A 16,584-nucleotide genomic window follows, 5' to 3' on the forward strand; every position below is an offset into this window, starting at 1 on the left:
ACTTTTCTGGGTTAAATTCCACCTGCCCCGGGCCCGCCCGTTCCACCAGCCTGTCTGTGTCTTCCTGTAGTCTATCCCTATCCTCCTCACTGTTCACTACACTTCCAGAGATTACTACCCTTGGGGTCCTGCTCTTTAATGTCCACCCTCACTGCTGAAACCCTGACTGCAGGACCTCAATTCTTTATCTTCCAATGTCATTTGTTCCGACATGGACCTCGACTTCTGGCCGTTCCCTCCCACCCGCTAAATGTTCTGGCCCCTCTCAGTGACATCCTTCACCCTGGTACCAGGGCAGCAACACGCCAGGCAGGACCTGTGTCGGCAGTGGCAAAATGCCTGTCTATTCCCCTGACTATCTAATCCCCTATGACCATTGCATTTCTACACTTTACTGCGCCCCCTGTGCAGGCGTTTGGCCCACGATGCTGTGGATGTACAACCCCCGGGATCAGCGGTATTCAGCACTGAGAAGCAGTTTGAGAGTGCCACTCTCCCAGAGGATCCATAACACAAGAACATAAGAAATAGGAGCGGGAGCAGGCCATACAGCCCCTCGAGCCTGCTCCGCCATTCAATAAGATCATGGCTGATCTGATCAGGGACTCAGCTCCACTTCCCCACCCGCTCCCCATAATCCTTCACTCCCTTATCGCTCAAAAATCTGTCTATCTCCACCTTAAATATGTTCAATGACCCAGCCTCCACAGCTCTCTGGGGCAGAGAATTCCACAGATTCACAACCCTCTGAGAGAAGAAATTTCTCCTCATCTCAGTTTTAAATGGGTGACTCCTTATTCTGAAACTGTGCCCTCTAGTTCTAGTCTCCCCCACGAGAGGAAACATCCTCTCTGCATCTACCTTGTCAAGCCCCCTCAGAATCTTACACGTTTCAATAAGATCACCTCTCATTCTTCTAAACTCCAGTGAGTATAGGTCCAACCTGCTCAACCTTTCTTCATTAGACAACCCCTTCATCCCAGGAATCAACCGAGTGAACCTTCTCTGAACTGCCTCCAATGCAAGTATATCCCTCCTGGTCCTGGTTTAACCCTTGCCACTGGACCAAGACCTCGCTCTGTAAAGCCCGTGTGGTGGCTGGTATGCAATGGCCACCCCACGATAAAAAAATCCACGCACAGGCATCTTCCACCCTTCAACATGTAGTTCGGGATCTGGAATATTAGGTCCTTCATTGAAACACCCGTGAACTCATCCCTTTTCGGCGTGGAAGCAAGTCATCCTCACTTCGAGGGACTGCCTATGATGATGATGACCCTTCCTTAAATAAGAAGACCAAAACTGTACGCAGTACTCAGGTGTGGTCTCACAGCTGGAGCAGGACTTCCCTACTTTTATACTCCATCCCCCTTGCAATTCCTGCACTGCCTGCCTCTTCCTACCCTGTGGGATGACTACCCACTCACTATCCTCCTGATCTCTCTGTGGCTGTGAGGGAACCATCTCCTGGAACGTTTGCTCCAGGAAACAAACTGTTGAGTCTGTAATGTACTTATGAGGCAACGTGTTGTGCTCAAACTCTAGTGACTTTGGTCCTTCATTTGTAACTCCAGAGTGAGGCACAAGCACGGTGAGCAGTCTTTTATACTGGGCCCTGCAGGTGACCCTCAGGTCTCCAACCACAGTGCCCTCTGGTGGACAGCCCCTGCCACAAGGGCAGGAAACCCCGGTCTCCACCAGTTACACCCTCTAGTGGTGCCAGCATAGTATTATACACAGTGTAAACCTTATTGAAAGTACATCAGGTCACAAGTCTCTATCTATACAGTGACTACACAGAGAACATATCTATAGTCTGCATATATAACACAAACCCACCCGGAATTTTGGCTCAGCGGCCTGAGCGGGAAGCACTGAGTATCCCCGCTCGGCCAGCCCTGCGAGGGAGGGGATCGCGATACCTCCAAGTCCCACATGGAAAGCTCCGGCCTCCCCTGTGCCTTGTCTGGTACCCCTCCCCCTCCCCCTCCCCCACCCCCACAACCTCAGGGACCCCCGCAGAATGCCCCAGCAGTCCCATGGATTTCACACCCCAGAACGGCCAACATAGTTGGAGTGAAAATTAAATCGAAACTTAGCCACTGAAAGCGAGCTCGGAGTTAGAATGGGTGCCCCTGTAAGGTCCCCATTTCCATCCCCATCTTTCAGACTTTTCCAAAAATGGAACATCGATGTGGTTACAATGAGCTGCAGTGTTCACAGATTCATAGACTCATATAAATTTACAGCACGGAAGGAGGCTATTCGGCCCATCGTGTCTGTGCCGGCCGACAAAGAACTACCCAGCCTAATCCCACTTTCCAGCTCTGGGTCCATAGCCCTGTAGGTTACGGCACTTCAAGTGCACATCCAAGTACTTTTTAAATGTGGTGAGGGTTTCTGCCTCTACCACCCTTTCAGGCAGCGAGTTCCAGACCCCCACCACCCTCTGGGTGAAGACACTTCCCCTCAAATCCCCTCTAAACCTCCCCCCAATTACTTTAAATCTATGCCCTATGGTTATTGACCCCTCTGCCAAGGGAAACAGGTCCTTCCTATCCACTCTATCCAGGCCCCTCATAATTTTATACACCTCAATCAGGTCTCCCCTCAGCCTCCTCTGTTCCAAGGAAAACAACCCCAGCCTATCCAATCTTTCCTCATAACTAAGATTGTTGTACAAGTGATGGTGAAGATTTTCTCTATGGACTATCTCCAGGGAGATGGTAAGGCCAATTTGCATTCCCGATGCTGGGTCTGGGAGGAACATTTATTTTATTCCTTCTTGGGATGTGGGTGTCGCTGGCAAGGCTGGCATTTATTGCCCATCCCTAATTGCCCCTTGAGAAGGTGGTGGTGAGCCGCCTTCTTGAACCGCTGCAGTCCGTGTGGTGAAGGTGCTCCCACAGTGCTGTTAGGGAGGGAGTTCCAGGATTGTGACCCAGCGACGATGAAGGAATGGCCGATATATTTCCAAGTCAGGATGGTGTGTGACTGGGAGGCGAACGTGGATGTGATGGTGTTCCCATGCGCCTGCTGCCCTTGTCCTTCTAGGTGATAGAGGTCGCGGGTTTGGGAGGTGCTGCCGAAGAAGCCATGGCGAGTTGCTGCAGTGCATCTTGTAGATGGTACACACTGCAGCCAGGGGGCGCCGGTGGTGGAGGGAGTGAATGTTGAAGGTGGTGGATGGGGGGCCAATCAAACGGCTGCTTTGTCCTGGATGGTGTCGAGCTTCTTGAGTGTTGTTGGAGCTGCAACTCATCCAGGTAAGTGGGGAGTGTTCCATCACACTCCTGATTTGTGTCTTGTAGATGGTGGAAAGGCTTTGGGGAGTCAGGAGGTGAGACACTCTCCACAGAATACCCAGCCTCTGACCCGCTCTTGTAGCCAAAGTGTTTATGTGGCTGGTCCAGTTAAGTTTCTGGTCAATGGTGACCCCCAGGATGTTGATGGCGGGAGATTCGGTGATGGTAATGCCGTTAAATGTCAAGGGGCGGTGGTTAGACTCTCGCTTGTTGGAGATAGTCATTGCCTGGCACTTGTGTGGCGCGAATGTTACTTGCCACTTACCAGCCCAAGCCTGAATGTTCCTTCTTATCATCCATTCTACCCACCCATTGAATCCCCTCCCATAGCCCATATACACTCTCCCCTATCATGGACCCTACCCACCCATTGAATCCCCTCCCATAGCCCATGTACACACTCCCCTATCATGGACCCTACCCACCCCGTTGAATCTCCTCCCATAGCCCATGGACACTCTAAACAAATGTCCAGAATATTTCTCCCCATATCTCCATTATTCAACACTGGCCTGTTCCTCCCTCTCCCCCTCAGTACACAGAAACCATTACGTCCCATTGGTGATTTGGTTAGCTCAGTCTGTACTCTCCCAGTAAGCTCTAATACCCTTTCTAGCCAAATATATCTCTCGCACCAATTATGAAGGAGTTAGGCAACTCAGCAGCAACTGGAGTCTGTTCCAAATATTGTACCTGTGGTGGGGGGGAGGGAATTATTTCAATTTAAAGTTGGACAAAACCTACGTCCACTAATCCTTAAAGGTAGCCGGAACGGTCGATAAGGTAGTTAAAAAGGCGTACGGAATACTTGCCTTTATTAGCCAAGGCATAGAATACAAGAGCAGGGAGGTTATGCTTGAACTGTATAAAACACTGGTTAGGCCACAGCTGGAGCACTGCGTGCAGTTCTGGTCACCACATTATCGGAAAGATGTGATTGCACTGGAGAGGGTACAGAGGAGATTTACGAGGATGTTGCCAGGACTGGAAAACTTTAGCTATGAGGAAAGATTGGATAGGCTGGTGTTGTTTTCCTTGGGACAGAGGAGGCTGAGGGGAGACCTGATTGAGGTGTATAAAATTATGAGGGGCCTGGATAGAGTGGATAGGAAGGACCTGTTTCCTTTGGCAGAGGGGTCAACAACCAGGGGGTTTAGAGGGGATTTGGGGGAAATTTCTTCACCCAGAGGGTGGTGGGGGTCTGGAACTCACGGCCTGAAAGGGTGGTAGAGGCAGAAACCCTCACCACATTTAAAAAGTACTTGGATGTGCACCTGAAGTGCTGTAACCTACAGGGCTACGGACCGAGAGCTGGAAAGTGGGATTAGGCTGGTTAGATCTTGGTCGGCCGGTGCAGACACGATGGGCCGAATGGCCTCCTTCCATGTTGTAATTTTGTACGATTCTATGAACCTTTGAGTTGTACCCTCCCTTTAAAAGCCTGGTCTCACGACGAATAGATCTGAGCAAGGTGTCCCGCTGTCTGTTTCAGTCCATCTAACCAAATTTCCTTTGGTCTGTAACCTGATAGGGTAGCACAAGATTAATAATTCAGCCAGATGGAAACAACGTAAGGTGGAATAATAAAGAGGGCATGATTGTCCCCCGACAGAGGCTGGAAAACTTGCTGTACGTTACTTGTGAAACGGTCATTGGTGACAAGACTTACTCCACTGCACCTTACATCATCCAGGTTACAGGTAAGAGTTCTGTTTCTTACCGATTTCTCCCGAGGTTTAAAATTCTGCGACCGAGCCAGTAAACCCTCATGTGCTCCCCTCTTCACTCATCAGCGCACCTTTTTTTTTCTTTATCCGTTCCTGGGATGTGGGCGTCGCTGGCAAGGCCGGCATTTATTGCCCATCCCTAATTGCCCCTTGAGAAGGTGGTGGTGAGCCGCCTTCTTGAACCGCTGCAGTCCGTGTGGTGAAGGTATTATTGTTTTTCGTAGCGGTTTTTTTTTACAACGGAGTGTCTCGCTGGGCCATTTCAGAGGACAGTCAAGAGTCTGGAGTCTTGGGTCTGGAGTCACATATCGGCCAGACCGGGTAAGGGCGGCAGATTTCCTTCCCTAAAGGGACATTAGTGATCCAGATGGGTTTTTACAACAATCCAGCAGCTTCATGTCACCATTACTGATACTAGCTTTTTAATTCCAGATTTATTTAATTAACTGAATTTAAATTCCCCAGCTGCCGTGATGGGATTTGAACTCGTGTCTCCGGATCATTAGTCCGGGCCTCGGGATCACTGGTCCAGTGACATTGCCACCAGGCTACTGTTTCCTCATTACTCTTTTTAATAGAGGGCTTTTGCTGCCACTATGAATGCTGGGTACATCAATCCTCCATAGCATTGAGAAAATGAGCGAGAAAGGCAGGCTCGAATCACACAGGAGGGGTGCGGAGGGCACAGGTAAGAGTCACAGGGTGACCGGGAGGAGCAGAGTTTAAGACGTGAACGCTCCTGTGCCTTTTTAACCACAAATTATCCTTTGGTTGCAATCAGGTGCAGAATACATCACCAAATCCCTCTCTGTGTGTCTTTGCCCAAAGCCCAGAGCAACGGTGGCTGCAGTGGTGCCTTGTCATTTGGTTGGAGATCGAACACCAGACATCAGTTGCGTGTCGTGAGTCCAGTGACCAGACACTCCGCAGTTCGCTCTGGCCGTGCACTGTGCTGTCACAGTGAAAGCTGCCATGATATTCCCCAATCGCACCGAGACAGAAATACCATTCGCTGGTTATCGCCCAGAAACGGGGTTTCTGCTGAACCTCTGGCGATGTTAACGTGAGGAAATCCACGGCCTTGCTTCCAGTTGACCTTCAATGGCCAAACGCCTCCACTAAAGGCAGTCAGAGGGAGGGACACGGCCGTCAGTCGTCCACCAATATTGACGACAGATTCCTCGGCACACATTCTGCCCACAACTAGAAACTTGAATCGGATTCTCGAGCGCCTCAGACTTAACTCTCCCCGTGATGAAATAGGTTGGCTCTGCAATGCCTCATATTGTATATAGCGATATTGTATATAGCTCGGTATATAGTCCTGAGGGGGGGGGAAATTGGCCTGCGTTGTTAGGGGAGACATCGAGAGGCTGTCTCCACGTGTGGGGGAGACCATCAATATCAGACAGTCAGTAATAAATCCAATGGGGAATTCAGGAGAAACTTCTTTACCCAGAGAGCGGTGAGAATGTGGAACTCGCTGCCACAGGGAGGGGTTGAGCTGAATAGTCTCGATGTATTTAAGGGGAAGCTGGATAAACACATGAGGGAGAAAGGAACAGAAGGATATGGTGATGGGGGTGAGATGGAGAGGGGTGGGAGGGGGCTGGTGTGGGGCATAAACCCCGGCACAGACCCGATGGGTCGAATGGCCTGTTTCTGCACGATAAATAATTGGTGATTCAGCCCCTTGAGCTGTTCCACCACTTGGTTAAATCACGGCTGATTTGCACCTTGACCCCAATCATCCGCCTTTGCTCCACATTACTGGATACCCTGACCCCACTAAACTCTCTCGATCCCAGTCTTGTGCAGACAATGATGGAATAGGACCATGGTTTGGATCCGTTGGTGTGGGGCAGGGCGGGGGGGGGGAGGTGTGCTAGCGGGATGGGATTCCCTGCATTGTGGCAAAGTAGCAGTGAGGTGAGACATATCGCCCAACAGAGAGGGTCAATGATAAGGAGACGCTGGATAAACACACGAAGGAGAAAGGAATCGAAGGGTAGGCTGCTGGGGTGAGATGGAGAGGGGTGGGAGGTAACGTTCTCTCCGAGCTCCAGCCCGAGATTGGCTTCTCGATCATGAAATTCAGCACATGCACAAAACGTTGATTCCTTAAAGGGGCCACGCACCCAAAAAGAGAAAAATTAGGGGGAACATTAGTGGGAGGAGGCTCGTGTGGAGCATAAACATCGTCATAGACCTGTTGGCCAAATGGCCTGTTTCTGTGCTGTAAATAAGAACATAAGGAATAGGAGCAGGAGTCGGCCATTTGGCCCCTCGAGCCTGCTCCACCATTCAATACGATCATGGCTGATCTGATCATGGACTCAGCTCCATTTCCCCGCCCACTCCCCATAACCCTTTACTCCCTTATCGCTCAAAAATGTATCTATCTCTGCCTTAAATATATTCAATGACCCAGCCTCCACAGCTCTCTGGGGCAGAGAATTCCACAGATTTACAACCCTCTGAGAGAAGAAATTCCTCCTCATCTCAGTTTTAAATGGGCGGCCCCTTATTCTGAGACCATGTCCCCTAGTTTTAGTTTCCCCGATGAGTGGAAATATCCTCTCTGCATCCACCTTGTCGAGCATTCTCATTATCTTATATGTTTCGATAAGATCACCTCTCATTCTTCTGAACTCCAATGAGTAGAGGCCCAACCTACTCAACCTTTCTTCATAAGTCAACCCTCTCATCTCCGGAATGAACCGAGTGAACCTTCTCTGAACTGCCTCCAATGCAAGTATATCCTTCTAATACTTTGTAATAGTTTGTAAAAAGCTGCTGAAAATTTCTAAACTGAGAAGGATAGATTTGATTGGGTAAGGGTATTAAGGGTTACAGAACCAAGGCGGTGGATGGAGTTAAGATACAGCTCGGCAATGATCGAACTGAATGGTGGAGCGGGAATGAGAGTCTGAATGGCCTCCTGTTCCTATGGGCCCAAGTTTCGGGCCGCGCCTAGAACGGCGCAGTCCCGACCTGGACACCCGTTTTTCGCGCCACAAAGTGCGCCTAAAAAAAACTTACGTATTCTCGACCTCCCTGCAGGTCCTCTGGCCCTCGGCACGGCGCAGCACAAGCTGTGGGGGGCGGAGCCAGGTCCCTGCGCTGAAAACAATGCCGGAACCTCTGCACATGCATGCTACAGTGGGCACGCATGTGCAGTAGCTCCAGGCGCCCAAAACTGTGTGGGAGGGGCCCGAAGCACGCAGCCCCTAGCCCTGGCCCAATGGCCTCACTGGGGCTGCGTGAATAAGGCTCCTCCCACGGCCAGCTCCTGCTTCCTCCCGACCCGACCCGACTCCCGTTTCCCCTCCTCCCCACCCCGTCCCCGGACCGGACCCGACACCGACCCAACCCCCCGGACTGGACCCGACCCGCGCTCCCCACCCCCCCCCTCCCCCAACCCGACCTGACCTCTCTCTCTCTCTCTCCCTCCCTCCCCGACCCGAACCGAAACGACCTCCCTCTGCCCCCCTGCCCCACCCCCGACGCTACCGAACCGACCCGACCACGCACTCCCTCCCTACCCGACCCGACCTCCCCCCCCGCCCCTCCCCCCGGACCGGACCCAACCGCGCTCCCGACCGCCCCCACCCCCCCCCCCCCCCGGACCGGAGCCGACCGCGCTCCCGAACCCGGACCCCGGACCCGACCCGACCCAACGCCACCTACCTGTAAATCTGGTGCTGGGGACGGGCCCTGCCCGAAGTCTTGGGCCCGGCCCATTCAGCCTCTTCCCCCCCTTCTCCTTCCCCCCCATTCTCCTTCCCCCCTTCTCCTTCCCCCCCTTCTCCTTCCCCCCCTTCTCCTTCCCCCCCCTTCTCCTTCCCCCCCCTTCTCCTTTCCCCCCTTCTCCTTCCCCCCCTTCTCCTTCCCCCCTCTCCTTCCCCCCCCTTCTCCTTTCCCCCCCTTCTCCCCCCCCTTCTCCTTCCCCCCCTTCTCCTTCCCCCCTTCTCCTTCCCCCCCTTCTCCTTCCCCCCCTCTCCTTCCCCCCCTCTCCTTCCCCCCTTCTCCTTCCCCCCTTCTCCTTCCCCCCTTCTCCTTCCCCCCTTCTCCTTCCCCCCTTCTCCTTCCCCCCTTCTCCTTTCCCCCCTTCTCCTTCCCCCCTTCTCCTTCCCCCCTTCTCCTTCCCCCCCTTCTCCTTCCCCCCCTTCTCCTTCCCCCCCTTCTCCTTCCCCCACTTCTCCTTCCCCTTCTCTTTCCCCTTCTCCTCCCTTCCCCTTCTCCCCCATCCCTCCCCCCTTCCCTCCCCCTTCCCTCCCCCTGCCCCCGCCTCTCTCCCTCTACTCCCCTCCTTCCCCTCCCCCCGCTGTCAGAAACACAGACACTGACAGACAGAGAGTGAGAGACACACAGACAGACAGAGAGATAGAGACACTGACAGAGACACACTGGGGGGGGGGGGGGCATCCCAGCATGCTGTTGGAGGGCTCCCGGTGCTGCAGTTGGTAAGTAAAAAATGTTTTATTTATTGATTTAAAAAAAAAATTATTTCTTATTAATTTTTTTTGATTGGTTTATTGGTTGATTTATTGATGTATTTATCATTTATTATTGATGATCTCTCTTTATTTGTAAAACTGAAGTGTTTAATGTTTGTAAACTTCCCTTTAAACCCCCCCCCCATTCCCTACACCTGATTTGTAACCTACGCCTGATTTTCTAAAGTGTCGACAAGGTTTTTTCGAGCGTACAAAAATCTTCACTTACTCCATTCTAAGTTAGTTTGGAGTAAGTTCTCACTGCCCAAACTTTGAAAACAGGCGTAAGTGGCTGGACACGCCCCCTTTTGAAAAAAAAATTCTGTTCCAAAGTGAAACTGTTCTAACTGACGAGAACTGGAGCAAACTAAATGCCGAGAATTTGAATTTCTAAGATACTCCGTTCTACACCAGTTGCTCCTAAAAATCAGGAGCAACTCAGGCTGAAACTTGGGCCCATAATTAGCATAAAAGGAAGTTATATAGACTGCTGCCATTATTGGGCAGTGAGTTAGGAGAACGTTTGTGGGGGCAGGCGGAGGGATTTATTCGATGTACGAGGTGCGCGCTCCTGACTGACACGCTCTTTAATTCCGCCATCTGGCTTTTGTTCCCCTGTCTCTGTCTTTCTAACAGGACAAGTGATTTATAAGATCACGCTGAAGCCTGGGCGACCTGAGCTGGTGGTCGGAGAGAGGCTGGTTCTCAGCTGCACCGTCGAGGCGGAGTTCAACGTGGTGGTTGACTTTCAGTGGGAGTACCCGGGGAAAGGGGTAAGGCCGCAACTTTCTGCTTCTTGTGTAACGTTGACTAACTAACAGAGGGAGGCTGAGTGAGATCTCGTCCTCACACCGACACTGTCCACAGCTTGGTCTCGTGTGACGGCACCGCCGCAGATCGGGGCTATAAATAGAGCTGGAGCGCGGGGCCCTGGAACACCGTGGGCGGAGGTGCGGCGAATGAGGGTACGGGGCCCAGAAGAGGCGAGGGCCCAGGGGGCAGCACGGACCCAGCTCACACTGCGATATGTGAGCGCACTGGGTCCGTGCAGCAGAGCTGGTCTCCAGTCATCCTGGTTAACCCTTGCCACTGGACCAAGACCTCACTCTGTCAAGCCCGTGTGGTGACTGGTGTGCAACGGCCACCCCACGTTAAAACAATCCACCCACAGGCATCTTCCACCCCCTCAACTGGAGTTCAGGATCTGGAACATCGGGTCCTTCATTGAAACATCTGTGAATTCTTGTGGAAGCAAGTCATCCTCGTTCGAGGGACTGCCTATGATGATGATGGGATGTCTAGTTTGGCTCTCCATTCGATGGGCTCCTGAGAGGCCGATGTGACGGGTTGATGTGACAGGTCCCTCATAATTTTATACATCTCAATTAAATCTCCCCTCAGCCTCCTCTGTTCCAAAGCAAACAACCCCAGCCTATCCAATCTTTCCTCATAGCTAAAATTCTCCAGTCCGGGCAACATCCTCGTAAATCTCCTCTGTACCCTCTCCAGTGCAATCACATCTTTCCTGTAATGTGGTGACCAGAACTGCACGCAGTACTCCAGCTGTGGCCTAACCAGTGTTTTATACAGTTCAAGCATAACCCCCCTGCTCTTGTATTTTATGCCTCAGCTAATAAAGGTAAGTATTCCGTATGCCTTCTTAACCACCTCATCTACCTGGCCTGCTACCTTCAGGGATCTGTGGACCTGCACTCCCAGGTCCCTCTGTTCCTCTACACTTCTCAGTGTCCTAGCATTTAATCTTTGTGAATGGGAAGGTCATGTTGCTGGTGATTGGTACACCTCATGGAGCTGTGTGGCCGTCGTGGCAAATGGCGGGTGGAGTGATGTGGGCCAGCATCTGGGGACACTTGTCGGAGCGGACTTGAGCATCCCTGACACCGTCGTCATGGCAGCGTTGAGCCGCACGATCACCATCTGTGGGCCTTGGGGGCACCTGGAGTACTGTGCACTGTTCTGGTCTCCTTATCTGAGGAAGGATATACTTGCCTTGGAGACGGTGCAACGAAGGTTCACCAGATTGATTCCTGGGATGAGAGGGTTGCCCTATGAGGGGAGATTGAGTAGATCGGGCCAGTACTCTCTGGAGTTTAGAAGAATGAGAGGTGATCTCATTGAAACATACAACATTCTTACAGGGCTTGACAGGGTAGATGCAGGGAGGGTGTTTCCCCCGGGCTGGGGAGTCTAGAACCAGGGGTCACAGTCTCAGGATAAGGGGTCGGCCATTTAGGACTGAGATGAGGAGGAATTTCTTCACTCAGAGGGTGGTGAATCTTTGGAATTCTCTGCCCCAGAGGGCTGTGGAGGCTCAGTCTTTGAGTATATTCAAGACAGAGATCGATAGATTTTTGGACTCTGGGGGAAATGAAGGGATATGGGGATCGGGCGGGAAAGTGGAGTTGAGGGGGAAAATCAGCCGTGATCTCATTGAATGTATTCCATTGAATATGCAAGATTAAGGGATAATCTAATTGAGGTGTTTAAAATGATAAAGAGAGTTGATAGAGAGAGACTATTCCCTCTGGTGGCGTAGCCCAGAACAAGGGGGCGTCACCTTAACATTCGAGCCAGGCCGTTCAGGGTGATGGCAGGAAGCTATTCTTCACACAGAGGGTGTTGAGGCTGGAGGGCAAATTAAAATGTCAAGATTGAGATTGAAGGCTTTTTGTTGGGTAAGGGCATTAAGGGTTAGGGAAACGAAGACAGGCAGATAGAGTAAAGATAGAATTGAGCCATGATCGAATTAAATGGTGCAACAGTCTCGAGGGGCCGAATGGCCTCCTCCTGTTGTTATAGAAGTCGGGATACACTTGAGTACTTCAAAGGCTGTTTGGGTTTGGTCTCTCTGTATTACTCTGGGCTTGTGGGTGGGTTGATGACCTCAGTGTTTATGTTTTAGCTGGCCCATGTTGATCGGCGGGTGACAACTTCATCGCAAAAGCATGAGTTGATTGAAGGGTTGGAGCTGAGCAGCACGCTGGCCATCAGCAACGTGACGACAGCGGAGCAGGGCACCTATCTTTGCAGGGCCAATAACGGCTTCGGGGTCAAGGAGCGAAGGGCAGAGGTCACCGTGCACGGTAAGGAATGGGTTGAGTCGGTGATTCAAAGCTCCCCACAGCCAGGACAAACATTTCAACCTCCTCAACTGCGAGCAAGTGAGCATGTCGTCCCTGAGAGAGAGAGAGAGAGTTTCGTCCCTGAGAGAGAGAGAGAGTGTCATCACAGAGAGAGAGAGTGTTGTCAGAGAGAGAGAGAGAGAGAGAGAGTGTTGTCAGAGAGAGAGAGAGAGAGAGAGAGTGTCGTCACCGAGCGAGAGAGAGAGAGTGTCGTCACCGAGAGAGAGAGAGAGAGAGAGAGTGTCATCACAGAGAGAAAGACAGAGTGTCGTCCCTGAGAGAGAGAGAGAGAGAGAGTGTCGTCACAGAGAGAGTGCTGTCAGAGAGAGAGAGAGAGAGAGTGTCGTCACCGAGCGAGAGAGAGAGAGAGAGAGAGAGTGTCGTCACAGAGAGAGAGAGTGTTGTCAGAGAGAGAGAGAGAGAGTGTCGTCACCGAGCGAGAGAGAGAGTGTGTCGTCACAGAGGGAGAGAGAGAGTGTTGTCAGAGAGAGAGAGAGAGAGAGAGAGTGTCGTCCCTGAGAGAGCGAGAGAGTGTGTCGTCACAGAGAGAGAGAGAGAGTGTTGTCAGAGAGAGAGAGAGAGAGAGAGTGTCGTCACCGAGAGAGAGAGAGAGAGAGAGAGAGAGTGTCGTCACCGAGCGAGAGAGAGAGAGTGTCGTCACCGAGAGAGAGAGAGAGAGAGAGAGAGAGAGAGAGTGTCATCACAGAGAGAAAGAGAGAGTGTCGTCCCTGAGAGAGAGAGAGAGAGAGTGTCGTCACAGAGAGAGTGTTGTCAGAGAGAGAGAGAGAGAGAGAGAGTGTCGTCACCGAGCGAGAAAGAGAGAGAGAGAGAGAGAGAGAGAGTGTCGTCCCTGAGAGAGAGAGAGAGAGAGAGTGTCGTCACAGAGAGAGAGAGAGTGTCGTCACTGAGCGAGAGAGAGAGAGAGAAAGAGAGAAAGAGAGTGTTGTCACAGAGAGAGAGGCAGAGATAGAGAGAGAGAGAAAAAAGAGTCGTCACAGAGAGAGAGTGTCGTCACAGAGAGAGAGAGAGAGAGTGTCGTCACAGAGAGAGAGAGACAGTGTCGTCACAGAGAGAGAGAATGTGTGTCGTTACACAGAGAGAGAGAGAGAGAGAGAGTGTGTTGTCACAGTGAGAGAGAGAGAGAGAGAGAGAGTGTGTTGTCACAGTGAGAGAGAGAGAGAGAGAGAGTGTCGTCACCGAGCGAGAGAGAGAGAGTGTCGTCACCGAGAGAGAGAGAGAGAGTGTCGTCACCGAGAGAGAGAGAGAGAGAGAGAGAGAGTGTGTTGTCACAGTGAGAGAGAGAGAGAGAGAGTGTCGTCACCGAGCGAGAGAGAGAGAGTGTCGTCCCTGAGAGAGAGAGAGAGAGAGTGTCGTCACAGAGAGAGTGTTGTCAGAGAGAGAGAGAGAGAGAGTGTCGTCACCGAGCGAGAGAGAGAGTGTCGTCACAGAGAGAGAGAGTGTTGTCAGAGAGAGAGAGAGAGAGTGTCGTCGCCGAGTGAGAGAGAGAGAGAGAGTGTCGTCTCCGAGCGAGAGAGAGAGAGAGAGTGTGTCGTCACAGAGGGAGAGAGAGAGTGTTGTCAGAGTGAGAGAGAGAGAGAGAGAGTGTCGTCCCTGAGAGAGCGAGAGAGTGTGTCATCACAGAGAGAGAGAGAGAGTGTTGTCAGAGAGAGAGAGAGAGAGAGAGTGTCGTCACCGAGAGAGAGAGAGAGAGAGAGAGAGACAGTGTCGTCACAGAGAGAGAGAATGTGTGTCGTTACACAGAGAGAGAGAGAGAGTGTGTTGTCAGTGAGAGAGAGAGAGAGAGAGAGTGTCGTCACAGAGAGAGAGAGAGAGAGAGAGAGTGTCGTCACAGAGAGAGAGAGAGTGTCGTCACCGAGAGAGAGAGAGAGAAAGAGAGAAAGAGAGTGTTGTCACAGAGAGAGAGGCAGAGATAGAGAGAGAGAGGAGAGTCGTCACAGAGAGAGAGTGTCGTCACAGAGAGAGAGAGAGAGAGAGTGTCGTCACAGAGAGAGAGAGAGAGAGAGTGTCGTCACAGAGAGAGAGAATGTGTCGTCACAGAGAGAGAGAACGTGTGTCGTTACACAGAGAGAGAGAGAGAGAGAGAGAGTGTGTTGTCACAGTGAGAGAGAGAGATAGAGAGAGTGTCGTCACCGAGCGAGAGAGAGAGAGAGTGTCGTCACCGAGCGAGAGAGAGAGAGTGTGTCGTCACAGAGGGAGAGAGAGAGTGTTGTCAGAGAGAGAGAGAGAGAGAGAGTGTCGTCCCTGAGAGAGCGAGAAAGTGTGTCGTCACAGAGAGAGAGAGAGAGTGTTGTCAGAGAGAGAGAGAGAGAGAGAGAGTGTCGTCACCGAGAGAGAGAGAGAGAGAGAGAGAGAGAGAGTGTCGTCACCGAGCGAGAGAGAGAGAGAGAGAGAGTGTGTCGTCAGCGAGCGAGAGAGAGAGAGAGAGTGTCGTCACAGAGCGAGAGAGAGAGTGTGTCGTCACAGAGAGAGAGAGAGAGTGTGTCGTCACAGAGAGAGAGAGAGAGAGTGTCGTCACCGAACGAGAGAGAGAGAGAGAGTGTGTCGTCACAGAGAGAGAGAGAGTGTCGTCACCGAGCGAGAGAGAGAGAGTGTGTCATCACAGAGCGAGAGGGAGAGAGAGAGAGTGTGTCATCAGAGAGAGAGAGAGAGAGAGTGTCGTCACAGAGAGAGAGAGAGTGTCGTCACCGAGCGAGAGAGAGAGAGAGAGAGAGAGAAAGAGAGTGTTGTCACAGAGAGAGAGGCAGAGATAGAGAGAGAGAGGAGAGTCGTCACAGAGAGAGAGAGAGAGAGAGTCATCACAGAGAGAGAGAGAGAGAGAGAGAGAGTGTCGTCACAGAGAGAGAGACAGTGTCGTCACAGAGAGAGAGAATGTGTGTCGTTACACAGAGAGAGAGAGAGAGAGAGAGAGTGTCATCACAGAGAGAGAGACAGTGTCGTCACAGAGAGAGAGAATGTGTGTCGTTACACAGAGAGAGAGAGAGAGAGAGAGTGTGTTGTCACAGTGAGAGAGAGAGATAGAGAGAGTGTCGTCACCGAGCGAGAGAGAGAGAGTGTCGTCACCGAGCGAGAGAGAGAGAGAGAGAGAGAGAGAGTGTCGTCACAGAGAGAGTGTTGTCAGAGAGAGAGAGAGAGAGAGAGAGTGTCGTCAGAGAGAGAGAGAGAGAGTGTCGTCGCCGAGCGAGAGAGAGAGAGAGAGAGTGTCGTCACCGAGCGAGAGAGAGAGAGAGTGTCGTCACCGAGCGAGAGAGAGAGAGAGAGAGTGTGTCGTCACAGAGGGAGAGAGAGAGTGTTGTCAGAGAGAGAGAGAGAGAGAGAGTGTCGTCCCTGAGAGAGCGAGAAAGAGTGTCGTCACCGAGCGAGAGAGAGAGAGAGAGAGTGTCGTCACAGAGAGAGAGAGAGAGAGAGAGAGAGTGTGTCGTCACAGAGGGAGAGAGAGAGTGTTGTCAGAGAGAGAGAGAGAGAGAGAGTGTCGTCCCTGAGAGAGCGAGAGAGAGTGTCGTCACCGAGCGAGAGAGAGAGAGAGAGAGAGAGAGAGTGTCGTCACCGAGCGAGAGAGAGAGAGAGAGAGAGAGTGTCGTCACCGAGAGAGAGAGAGAGTGTCGTCACCGAGAGAGAGAGAGAGAGAGTGTCGTCACCGACCGAGCGAGAGAGAGAGAGAGAGAGTGTGTCGTCAGCGAGCGAGAGAGAGAGAGAGAGTGTCGTCACAGAGCGAGAGAGAGAGAGTGTGTTGTCACAGAGAGAGAGAGAGAGTGTGTCGTCACAGAGAGAGAGAGTGAGAGAGTGTCGTCACCGAGCGAGAGAGAGAGAGAGAGTGTGTCGTCACAGAGAGAGAGAGAGTGTCGTCACCGAGCGAGAGAGAGAGAGAGAGTGTCGTCACAGAGAGAGAGGG

The 16,584-nt window shown here is 52.0% G+C and overlaps 1 protein-coding gene across 1 annotated transcript in view; it reads left to right on the forward strand.

The window, feature by feature from the left end:
• Positions 1-16,584, forward strand: part of flt4 (fms related receptor tyrosine kinase 4) — a 355,428-nt gene that overhangs the window by 195,046 nt on the left and 143,798 nt on the right. Inside the window, exons 5-7 of the mRNA XM_070877096.1 lie at positions 4,837-5,005; positions 10,168-10,304; positions 12,455-12,651. Of these exons, the coding sequence (XP_070733197.1) occupies positions 4,837-5,005; positions 10,168-10,304; positions 12,455-12,651 (503 nt within the window). The remainder of the gene's footprint in view (positions 1-4,836; positions 5,006-10,167; positions 10,305-12,454; positions 12,652-16,584) is intronic.

This window comes from Pristiophorus japonicus, chromosome 4 (assembly GCF_044704955.1).
Source record: "Pristiophorus japonicus isolate sPriJap1 chromosome 4, sPriJap1.hap1, whole genome shotgun sequence".
Lineage (NCBI taxonomy): Eukaryota > Metazoa > Chordata > Chondrichthyes > Pristiophoridae > Pristiophorus > Pristiophorus japonicus.